Genomic DNA, 12,617 nt, shown 5'->3' on the forward strand with positions numbered 1-12,617 from the left:
GTTAACGATACTGGTCGTGCCGCACATGGACAACATTGTGCACACACACTGGATGATCTAGTCGACAATATTTTCCGGTGACGTTACCCCCGGCCGCTGAACATGCAGGTTGTTCGCTATATAGCCAAAATTAACCTGCATGTTCCGACAAGAGCTGGAGCAAGCATCATTAATGATATTGAGTGTACACCCCATGTGTTTTTCTAAAAGATATTGCTCAAAAGGGCCATTCTAAACAATATATTTGTTTCTTCTACGATCCCATGGCAGCCTTAACATTGGGATTCCATCCCTCCTCCTCGTAATTAGACAGGTTACTTTTTTCCCAGGGACCTCCCCTTCCTGTATAAATCCCTGCTCCTCCCAGACCCTGGTGTCTTTTTTTCCTGTCTCCTTGTGTAGTTAGAGGCAGGAGTGGTTACTTTATTTTGGGCTCACTTCATAGATACAGGGGGTCACTATGGGGAAGAGCAACATGGAAGCGTGGCTCTAAGAGTACTGTCCATGTAAAAAGGTCAGGAGCGGATGGGTAAGTCTCCTTAAAAAGCATATATGTATATCACCTTAAACCGCTGCGGAAATCCAGCATGATACTGCTACTGAGAGCGGCGGCGTCCAGGCAGCGTGTGCGACTACAAGCACCAGGATTCAGAGCGCCGGAGGCGACTTCCGCCAACGCCAGGCTTTCAGAGTGGCGGTGACGCGCTTCCGCCGCGGCAGGACTACAGCGTCCACAATGCATTGCGGGACGCCATTTCCGGCAACAGCACGCACGGCGCGCTCTGCACAGTTAAAAGCCGCTGGACGGGCGGCACTATGGCAGCTTGTATGAAAGCAGAGGGATCTCTGAGCAAGCGGTGGACAGCGTTTTCTGAGAGGCCAGTGGCAGTGACTTGTTTTAGCCGGTTTAAGGTAGGACATTTCCTTACTACTCAGATACCTCATATGCTTAGAGGATATCTCTCATGGGAATATGTTCATTCAGGTCCTTTGACAGTATGGAACAGCAGAATCTGCCTTCCCCCACTAGAGAAGAGAGTGCCCCTGTGAGGTGAGCCTTGTTATTTTTTTATGCTAATAGGAATAGGGTTTTTTTTTTGTTATAGCATAGTGACAGGCTTTCTTTCTCCATAGTGTGCCGGATATTGAGGTACAGACTGGAGCTAGGAAGAAAACAATTAAGAAAAAGCATAGAGAAACATGCTGCATGAACTGTGACAGAAAGTTTGAATTTGTACAAGGCAAAACACTATGTGGACAGTGTGAAGTACGACCTAAACAGGACTCAGGAGCAAGTAGTGATAGTCATACTAAGATGCTTAAGGATTTGATGGACTGGATGAGAGACTCTTTCGTTTCTAAAACAGAGTATAGGGAGGATCAGGGCTCTAAAAGGTCCAGAGATCAAGCAGGTCTGCCATATGAGGATCCCAATACTTCTGATGAGCAGGACGGGGCACAGGTTGCCGATGATGAGCCTGGTGAAATCAAGGAGGACACTAGAATATTCAATTTTGAGACAGTTGAGATTATTCTGAAAAATATATATAAAACCATGAATTATGAGGATCCGGTAACTCCCGTGGAGGGGGCGGATGTATTATTTGAGGATAGGTCGAAAAAGACAAGATCCTTTCCGGTACACCGTGTAATCAAAGAGGTCATTAATAAAGAATGGACGAATGTGGAGAAAAAACAGGGCAAGTTGTTCCGAGTCGACCGGATGTATCCCATTAAGGATGATGATTTTGTTAAATGGTGCGGATTACCAAGAATTGATGCAGCTGTGGCGGAGGTTACATCTCGCACTACCTTACCGTTGGAGGACGGAGCCTCCTTCAAGGATCCAATGGATCGAAGAATGGAGAACTCATTAAGAAAGCTACACTTCTCCACGGCTGTATCTTTGAAGGCGGGTGTATCCATGGCATCAGTAGCCAGGGCCCTTAGGGTATGGTGTACCACTCTTCATAATGACATTGAGGAGAAAATCTCCAGACAATATTTATTAAAGAATTTAGAGGTGATCCAAAAATCGGTGGAGTTCTTATGCGAAGCCTCATTGGATGTGACAACATTTGCAGCCAGGGCTATGTCAGCTGGAGTAGCCACAAGAAGAGCTCTATGGCTAAGGCCCTGGGCTGCTGACTCCAATTCAAAGAACCGTCTAGTATCGTTACCTTTTGAAGGAGCATTCCTATTTGGGACCAAACTGGATGCACTAATTCATAGGCTTACGGGAGGTAAATCCTTGAAATTACCTCAAGATAGGAAGACTCGTTTCCAATATCCTTCAGGCTCCAGACAAGCGTTCAGAGAAGCCAAGTCTTATAGGCCAGGTAGGCCATACAGTCAGAGAGGGGCTTTCGCCTCTTCTCGCCAGTCCTTTCGTCGAAACTTCCGAAGAGGTGGCAGGCAATGACAGTCAGCAGTTTCCCCCGGTAGGAGCCCGGCTGTTACTATTTACCAACATTTGGGGGAATTCAGTTCAGGACATTTGGGTTCAGAACATAGTGTCCGAAGGTTATCAGCTGGAGTTTGCTCAGATACCAATCAAGAATTATTTTATGGAATCAAGAAATCCGAGATCAAAGTTGGAAGAGACAGAATTGAAGAAGATCATAGTCAATCTGCTACTAATAAGAGCAATAGAGCCGGTTCCATCAGAACAGAGGATGGAGGGGTTTTACTCCAATCTTTTCCTAGTCAGGAAGAATACAGGAGGTTTCAGAACGATAATAGACCTAAGGCGTCTGAATCAATACCTGGAAGTAAGGAAATTCCAGATGGAGACTATGAAGACGATCACAGCAGGAGTAAGAAGAGGAGACTTCATGGTGTCTCTAGACTTAAAGGACGCCTACTATCATGTTCCGATCCACAACAGTCACAGAAAATTTCTCAGGTTTTCAATCAAGGGAAAACACTATCAGTTCACGTGCCTCCCCTTCGGGTTAGCCTCATCCCCGAGGGTATTCACCAAGGTGCTAATAACAGTGATAGCGAATCTCAGGAAGAGGGGGATTCTGTTATGGCCTTATTTGGACGATATTTTGATAGCTGCTCCCTCCAAGCAAATTCTAATGAAACAGCTCAAGATAGTAAAGGAGCACTTGCAGTCGCACGGATGGCTGGTGAACGAAGGAAAGAGCCAGCTGGAGCCAACACAAAGAATAAAGTTTCTGGGAGTGATGATAGATTCCGTGAAGTTCACCATTTCCCTGTCAGAGGAAAGATGTTTGAAGATAAGAGAACTAGCGGTCGCCTTGGCAGGAAGAAGAGTTGTAGTTCTCAGAGATTGGGTAAGGCTTTTGGGAATGATGTCATCCACGATCGGGATAGTTCCATGGGCTCAATGGAACATGAGAGAATTACAGTGGGCAGTGTTGCCATACCTAAAGAGAAGATGGACAAAGGCAGAGAAGGTGTCAATTCCGGACAAAGCAAAGAAATCTCTGTCATGGTGGAGCAAGCCAACCCTGAGGGACAAGGTGACATCGTTGAAGATGCCCAAATTTATAGTCATTACAACCGACGCGAGCCAGTTAGGCTGGGGAGCCCATTCCGAAGGAGAGACGGTACAAGGGCTATGGACAAAAGGAGAAAGTCGGAATTCATCCAATTGGCGAGAGGCCGAGGCGGTATGGAGAGCAATCGAGTTCTTTTCTCCAAGAATCAGGAAGTCAGATTTAAGAATCTTCTCCGACAATACCTCAGTCGTGGCCTACATAAATCATCAGGGGGGCACGAGGAGCAAGTCCCTAATGAATGTAGTTGCGAAGATAGTGTCATGGGCAGAGGAGAATCTGAATTCACTATCAGCCTTATTCATGCCCGGGAAACAGAATGTGCTAGCAGACTTTCTCAGTCGAAAACAGATCCTCCCAGGCGAGTGGGAGTTGAATGGGGAGACCTTCAGGGAACTAACCAGCCGGTTTGGAGTTCCAGAAGTGGACCTCATGGCGACACATTTGAACAAAAAGGTAGAGAAATTCTTCTCCAGATTTTGGCTACCCCAAACATCAGCAGCGGATGCCTTGTCAGTCCAGTGGACGTTCCGACTAGGGTATGTGTTCCCACCATTTCCATTGATTCACAAGGTGTTAAAGAAAATAATGGAAGATCAGGTAGAGGTGATAATAATCCTTCCTTTCTGGCCTCGGAGATCCTGGTTCTCAACAGTACAGAGATTGGCGATTCTGGGTCCATGGACCCTCCCACTGAGACCAGATTTGTTAAGACAGGATCAAGTGCTTCACCCAGATCCAGCTACTCTAGCTTTGACGGCTTGGAGATTGAAAGGAACTCCTTGAAGCAGAAAGGTCTGTCAGACCAAGTGGTGGCGATCCTGCTACAAGCAAGGAAGAAAGTTTCTTCGAATATCTACTATAGGGTATGGCGTACCTTTATCAACTGGAGAGGGGTAACATTACCAATACAAGAGACATCCACAGCAGAGATTCTACAGTTCCTGTGTAGAGGGTTCTCCGAGGGTCTGGCCAACTCTACATTAAAGGTGCAGATCTCAGCCTTGAGCGTCCTGGTGGAGAGAAGGCTGGCAGAAGAACAATTGATTATAAGATTCTGTAACGCAATTAAGAGGATGAGACCTCCAATTAGAGCGCTAGTAGCATCATGGGATCTGAATTTGGTGTTGACGACCTTAATGAGACCTCCATTTGAACCCTTGTCCGAGACTTCGTTGAGACATTTAACATGGAAAACAGTATTCTTAGTTGCCATAACATCGGCAAGAAGAGTCAGTGAACTACAAGCCCTTTGGGCTGAAGAACCATATTTAAAGATACTTCCAGGAAGAATTGTTTTAAAGACAAATCCACATTTCGTTCCAAAAGTGGTTTCTGAATTTCACCTCAATCAGGAGATCTCGCTACCTTCATTCTATCCTGACCCACAGAGTGAAGAAGAAGAATTGTTACACAGACTAGATGTGGTAAGATGTATTACCATTTACCTACAAAGAATGGAGGACGTTAGGCAATCAAGAAGCCTGTTCATCATCCCGGAAGGAGCCAGAAAGGGGCTCACACCTACCAAGCAGACCATCGCTAGATGGTTGAGAGAAGTTATCTCATTTGCATATAAATTGGAAGGAAGAGAAGTTCCGGCGATCATTTCGGCACACTCCACGAGGGCTACGGCGACTTCCTGGGCTCTGAAGGCGAATGCATCAGTCAAGGATCTGTGCGACGCCGCTACTTGGTCCTCAGTCCATACCTTTTCAAGGCATTATGAGCTAGATGTTTCAAGAACTCAATTTGGGAGTCAAGTTTTGCAGAGTGTGTTTAAAAAGTAAAATATTATAGAACATGCTTTCGTGTCCCTCCCTTTCTTATTTGCTTTGGTATTTCCCAATGTTAAGGCTGCCATGGGATCGTAGAAGAAAACATCGGATTATACTCACCGATAATTCCTTTTCTTCTTAGAGACCATGGCAGCCATGGTTTGCCCTCCCTTTTGTGTTCTTTTTTCCCAGGAATGGAAGGAGACACTCGAAAAGACACCAGGGTCTGGGAGGAGCAGGGATTTATACAGGAAGGGGAGGTCCCTGGGAAAAAAGTAACCTGTCTAATTACGAGGAGGAGGGATGGAATCCCAATGTTAAGGCTGCCATGGTCTCTAAGAAGAAAAGGAATTATCGGTGAGTATAATCCGATGTTTTAGTGTGTGTCTGAGGCTTTAGTTGCATGAATTAGGTTTATGTTGAAATACTTGGGGAAATTACCAGAAATTGAACCTGAAATCCATTCCAGTGTACAAGCAGCCTGCCAATGCATATGAACAGAGCACTTTTAAAGAGATCCATTCTTCCATAGGTGGAATACATGTTTCACTCACAAAGTCTCTCGTTTTCCAATAAACCCATTAGCGTGCCAGTGCCAGGCTGACTGCTTTCAGAATATAGAAACAGTTCTCCAAAGTCCATTCAGGAGGAGACGTGTAATGTCTACTTCTGTGTTCCTCAGCGTGCCCAGTGGAGAAGCGTAGAAGACGCAGACGTAAAAGGAAAGTGGCCGTTATGATGCAGTCTGCCACTGATGCTGTCAACAGTTTGCCGCAAGCGACGCATCAGCCCCAATCCTTTGAATGTGGGCCTATTAATAAAAACAAAAGGAGGAAATTGCAGAGAAAGAGACAGAAAGAAAGGCTGAAGGCTGCAGGGCTATGGAAAAAAGCTGAAGCTGGGGAAGGCCAAGTGCAAACTGATGAGGTTGAGCCATGTGATGAACAGACCGAGGAAGAACAACAGAGAAAAACAGAGGACTTGCTAGATTTCCTGCAGGCAACTCAAGATATCTATTTCACTGAGGGTATGCTTTGTATTTCTATTTCCTTTTAAATCTCTAAGCAATTGCCAGCATTTAAGGGCACATTTAAACGTAATGTACTTTTAGGCAACCTCTTCTATATCTCCCCATAGTTGTAGATGGATGGGTGTGATCCCTGGACCTCTCATGTCATGTTACCTGCTACAGGCAGCTACACAGCTGTGAGGGAACTATCCCGTGTTCTACTCTAGTTTTAGCCATTCCTATTGCAATAGTTTGTGATGATGAGCTCCAGCTGCAGTCTGCTGACCAGCAAGTGAATACAATACTTAGGGCCCAATTCTGGTTCACTAGCAAAACAAAAGCAAATTCTCTCTCTAATGGACAATGTTTTGGGAACATCGATAGTCGATGACCATCCGTGATAACAACCACATGTAGCTCTCTCTGCCCCCCTGCAGTGTACATGGAGTTGTCCATTAAAGAGAGAATTAGCTTTTGCGAGTGAACCAGAATCCGTCCCTTTGGTTTAAATCCAAGGTGTATTAGCCAGTCCAAAAATGGAGGCATATTCGGGGTATTCAAAGGTTTACTTTTGGGCATAATTTTTTTCCCACCTTTCAAAATTCACACATTTGACGTCTTTTGTTAAGGTCCCCATACATGCTGCGATAAGCAGCGTGCAATTCGATGCATTATCGGGTGGATCGCATCGCAACACATGCGTTTTACATGCGATGCAATCCACAGGCAGTACAAAAAATATGTGCAGCACATACTTTTTGTACTGTGTGATGCAATGCTTATTGCAGCATGTATGGGGACCTTAATGGTCCGGTTTGCTATTCAAATGTTATTTCTTTAGACGTCTAATCAGCTGTAGTTAGTTCTGTGATGGCTGCATGCGCTATTCATTTGTTTTGTTTGTTTTCCTTTGGTCATCTAATTGTGATGTTGGTGGGCTGAAATATCATGCTCATGATATCCCTGCTATTCATATCACGCAGAGCATTTTCACCCCATCTTTACCACCACCCCCCCCCCCCTGCCCAATTTGGAGCACAGTATCCGGCAAAGTGGGACACAAACTCTTCTGGGTTTCAGTCTGCCACCCCTAGGATAGAAAACCACCTGCCGTGCTGTGCAGAAAGCAATGGCTGGCACAGCATGGTGACCAGTGCTGCAAGTAATGAGGTATGGCGTACCTGTAAGAAATGTGTTGCAGGTACACCATACCACGTGTCCGAGTCGCTTTTTTTTTTTTAAGTTAAAAATGCTGCTGCATATTGTAATTATTGCCACGACCTGCCCACCCGGGTGCACCCTCCTTCATTATTGGCTCCTGCACACACATGCAGGAGCAGAACGGCAGCAATACACAAATCAAGTACACACTATGCAGACATGCGCAGTCTGTACTTCCAGACTCGACGCCTACTAGGGATGGCCATCGTTGCATTTATATTGTCAATGGTTGCCTTCAATGGCAAAAGTGCAGCTGGCCATCAGTAGTGTATTACTATGCAATGAATGACCATCAATGTTTTTACATATCGATGGTCATCCATTTTCTTTGACTGACCTGTGGGCCAGTCACATTTCTGGGGAGGGTTCCTACCCTTTGGGGAAAAACTAAAAACAAAACTATTCATTTTAAGCTTGACTGTGGCAAACCATCTGGTTCTCCCCACATCAATGGCAAAACTATTCAACATCGGCCATAAACCATTGATGATTTCTTATCATGGCCATCCTTACCGCCTCCTTCACTGCGTCCCACTCCATGGAGGTGCATGTGCGGGACACTGCTGCATGCTGAAGGGAGAGTCGTGTGTGCTGCTGCTCCATCGGTGACACTGACACCCACGAGCTCCCTGGTTGATAACATCCAGGGAAGCCCGCATGTGTCACTGTCAACGATAGAGCGGCAGTACATGTGACATCTGCGTGGAGCAGGAGACCAGTTATTGCGGGATTATGCAGCAGATGTGTGTGGGGGGGGGGTCTTTTCAGGGCATGGAGCCCAGCCATTGGGGGAGGGGTCAATGGCTGATTGTGAGGAGCGATGGGATAGGGAGGGATGTGCATTGAGTACAGGATTGGTTTTGGGGGGGATAAACTCGGGGTGATAGGGACCAATGTTGGTAAAGGCATTAGCTGCACTACAGAGTGCTCCCTTCTGTACAGTGCAGAAAAAAGGAGCTGTGTAAGGTGGCCCCTCCCCTAGTGTAATTTGGCCATGCCCCCTCACGGCACATGCCACGCCTACGGCACGCATAATCCGGACCGCTGGGAAGACATTTGTACTTGCTAGGCTGGCAGGGGTGACTGAGAAATACAGGGGGGAAGTAAAAAGTGCAGATGGGAGATGGACAGGTGCAGGGGTGATGGAGAGGTACGGCAGGGGGACAGATGTGCAAGGGGATGGAGAGATGCGGCGGGGACAGAGATGTGCAAAGGTGTCAGGGAGAGTTGATGGAGCGCAGCAACAGCCTGGTGGAATGCACACCATTGGTCTTGCTGGGCGCTTCTGCTATGACATGGTAGAAGGCCTTGGGGCCTTAAGTACCCCGGGCAAATTTACGCTGCTTACGGGGCTAACCTGAATCACCCCCTAAATGTAGGATTCATAAACCTACAAAAAAATGCCCTGTTATGATGCACTGTAGTCTGACTGTGGAGAAAACTGCAGAGATAGCAAAAATAATCAGAAAAGACCAGAATAGATGTACTGCTATGTACTATAAGAGACCACAACACAATGAAAATAATCCCTTTTTAATACTAAAAGCTGTTCAAAACACTGTCCACTTTTAAAAGACGGGGAAGAATTGAATATCACACTAATATCACAACAAAAAGTTGTGAATAAAAGGGAGAATAGGCGTGAAAAAGTGAACATCAAACATTTTAATAACCCCTCATTGGGTCTGAGTGTGAGTTTAATGCAAAGTTGAAAGCCATTTGTGTGTATCTGTACAGCAAATGGGAGAATCTGTGTGGCTTCAAGCTGGAAGAGCCATCATTGGTATAGGCACTTTCACCAGACCCATGCTAGGTGTATAGATCCATCTGATTCCCTTCTCTGTATGTGTGACTCAGAATGGCACAGAACTCCAGCTATGCACCCATAACACTCCTACAAAACCGGAACCGTCAGTGTTATTGCCTTGTGGACGCCCAGTTCCATTCATGCTGAGAGAGATCTGGCAATGTTCCATCAGCCACTGGATGGAGGTTTGCAAAGATTTACTTTTGCACAAGATTTGTATGTTAAATCTCACTAATTGTGTGAACGAAAAGAACCATTGTAACTACGTTCAAACTCAACTTCGCCACTGCAGACAAAGTGACTTTTAGTGCACCAAAGATGTGTGTGTGTGTGTGTGTGATTATCATCCAGCTACATGTGATGTAAGTTAATTGAACATTTAAGTGTTTCTCAGCCGCTGGCGCTGACATTGCTGTTATGCTGTTCCGTTATTTTTGATGGGTTGGTCACTAGTGCTGTATATATTTCTTAATCAAAATTCAGATGTTTATGTAGAATGAGTGGGATTACTTTGTTTTGTATCTTTGTTTAATCCTATAATGCTAGGCTCTTTCATGCTAAGCTTGGATGTAGCTGGTTCCTTTAGCATTTATTAGTATGTTATCTGCACCTTCTTCAGGCAGATCAAAATGCGCGGAGTCTGCATTTACACCTGAGCTGATCGAGGAGATTCTGACCCAGATCAAGGATGGCACAGCTCCGCTCTCTGACCTTCAGCACTTGCATCATCTCAAGAGACTACTTCTCCTACAGGATATTGAAAGATTAAAATATGCGTTGCACAGCTTCAAAGAACATTCCTCTATGCCTCTCGGTATGTGGTTTTCTGTTTTATTCGGTACTACCGCTGAATAGCTTTCTGCTTATCAGCTAAAGCCAGAAGTACATTCCTTAGAAGACATGGAAATAAATGTGTGTATGTGTGTGTGTGTATATATGTGTGTGTATACACCAGACCACCGCAGCACTTGGGACTTGAAAAAAGACAAATTGCACATAGCTGTGCTTAACTATGACGTTTCAGCCTTTTATTGGCTTTTCTCAAAACAGCTTACATAACAGAATATTGAAAAACTGCAGTGGTCAAAAAGGATTGTGCAAAGACAGGCAGGTACTTCCGGCTCACCGAGCGGGACGACTGCTGCTGATGTCATAGTCAAATTGCCGGTTGTCAACACAACCCATTAAGTGTCTATACTGTGTAAATAAAGTTGTGTGACATGTATATATTTTTGTTCATGAAATAATGATAAAAAAACTATATACTAGTAAATAACAATGACCCGCTGTCTCTGAACAAACCTTAGTGACACTGCAACTCAATATCTCTCTCTCTGTGCTCAAACAGACAAAATGACAAGACAATAGACCACAGATGTACAGTAAATGTAAAAACCTAAAACCAAGATTGTGTAATATACATGAATTAACAAACTATGACTATATAATAAGACGTGATTAATTAAATAAATGTAACCATGTGCTGACATTCATGTGTATTATCTTATAAGACATAATGCGCCAATGTCTAAATCACTGTTGCCAGTCTGTGTCAAAACCCAAGAGAGATATGTATTTTTTTGGAAATCATTTTTCTATCTAAACTGCAAAAATTATACCAAAATACTAAGTTCCACCACATGTGAAGAATCTTATGAATAATATAAGGACAGTGATAAACTGCTAACCAGTCAGCTTTTAACTGTAGTGTTACAGGCTGGGTTTGAAAATGGCAGTTGGGAGTTGACTTGCTGTTTTTTTTGTTTTTCTTCATTCCACTTATTCTCTTTCCAAAGCTTAGTACATAGATCCTTAGGGTGAAATTTACAAAGATGTGTATTCTACTTCACATGTGATGTCACATATTCTACTTCACATGCGCAGGTGTCCGTGAATCGCGGGAGGGGGCGTGAATTGCGCGAGGGGGGGGGTTGCGAATCGCGGGAGGGGGGGGTGCGCGGGGGGTCTGTGAATTGCGGGGAGGGGGGGTACGGGGCGCGATGAATCACCTAGTTGGTTATATATTCTTGTAGAAGGATGGTAGGATGTTGCTGTCATTCAGAATGCATTTACATAAACAGTAATAGTAGCAGTAAAAGATCTGACTTAAAACACCTACAGTAAAACAGAACAGGTGTTATATATTATACAAAGGATTGGTTGATGTGTAGGTTGATGAGCACATAGTTGTCACTGGAAAAAAATTGCTACAAGAAAAAATCAACACAGAAAGGTCAACACATGTAAATGTTGACATAAGTGTGGCACTTCATTGGTGTCCATGTCGACACATGAGAATGAATATGAAAACATTGAAAAAGTGAAAAATAAATCTTGTCAACCTTTTTCATTGTCAACCATAGCCATGTCAGTGTTTTGCATGTGCCATTTAATCGTGGGGTTGCCGTGAATGGGGGGGAGGGAGGGAGGTGCATACCTCCCAACATGACCCTCTCCAGGAGGGACACATTGCTCTGTTTCTGGACTTTCTTCTTAATTTATGGATTACCATCACCTGTGCTTAAACACCTTTCTTATCAATTGCCCTGTTTTAAAACAGGTGATGACAATCATAAATTAAGATGGAAGTCCACAAACAGAGCATTCTGTCCCTCCTGCAGAGGGTCATGTTGGGAGGTATGGCGGTGTGGGGCGCTCACCTGGTGAGTAGCTGTGTCTTTGCTGTTTAACATGGAGAGGCAGAGGGTGTCTGGCACTGTGGGCTCACTGGGCTGGTTCTCTCTCATGTGAGTCAGTCATGTGAGTCAGAGGCTCCACCCAGCGTTAGAGCTCCAGTCACACTTTGAGTGACAGATGTAGCCAAATATATAATGTATAGGGGAATTTTTCGGTTTTTGGAATATTTTTTTTTAGCCATACTTACCTGTCCCCTGATGGTGTCCGGTGGTCCCTCGGCGTCCACAGCAGGCCTCTGGCATCTTCTCTGGGTCTCCAGCGGTTCATTGCGCGAGTGTGCGTGCGCATCGGTGACGTCACCGGCGCGCGCGCGCACACACTCGCGTAATGCATTCCTGGGACCGCTGGAGACCCTGGAGAAGATGCCGGAGGCCTGCTGTGGACGCCCTGGGACTTGGTAAGTATGAAAAGAGGGTTAGGGGGGTTAAAAAAAAAAAAATTTGAATGATTCCCAAAACCACGGGTTTTGGAATAATTCGGATAAGGAATACACGGATACGGGATACTCAACCTGTGTGTATATATATATATATATATATATATATATATATATATATATATATATATATATATATATA

The 12,617-nt window shown here is 44.8% G+C and overlaps 1 protein-coding gene across 2 annotated transcripts in view; it reads left to right on the forward strand.

The window, feature by feature from the left end:
* Nucleotides 1-12,617, forward strand: part of ERICH1 (glutamate rich 1) — a 70,045-nt gene that overhangs the window by 34,411 nt on the left and 23,017 nt on the right. The window contains exons 6-7 of one of the 2 annotated variants that reach the window (XM_083177379.1): nucleotides 5,988-6,332; nucleotides 9,962-10,156. In XM_083177379.1, coding sequence (XP_083033505.1) covers nucleotides 5,988-6,332; nucleotides 9,962-10,156 — 540 coding nt within the window. The remainder of the gene's footprint in view (nucleotides 1-5,987; nucleotides 6,333-9,961; nucleotides 10,157-12,617) is intronic. The other variant, XM_083177380.1, reaches the window with a different exon arrangement.

This window comes from Crinia signifera, chromosome 3, assembly GCF_055691185.1.
Source record: "Crinia signifera chromosome 3, ASM5569118v1, whole genome shotgun sequence".
Lineage (NCBI taxonomy): Eukaryota > Metazoa > Chordata > Amphibia > Anura > Myobatrachidae > Crinia > Crinia signifera.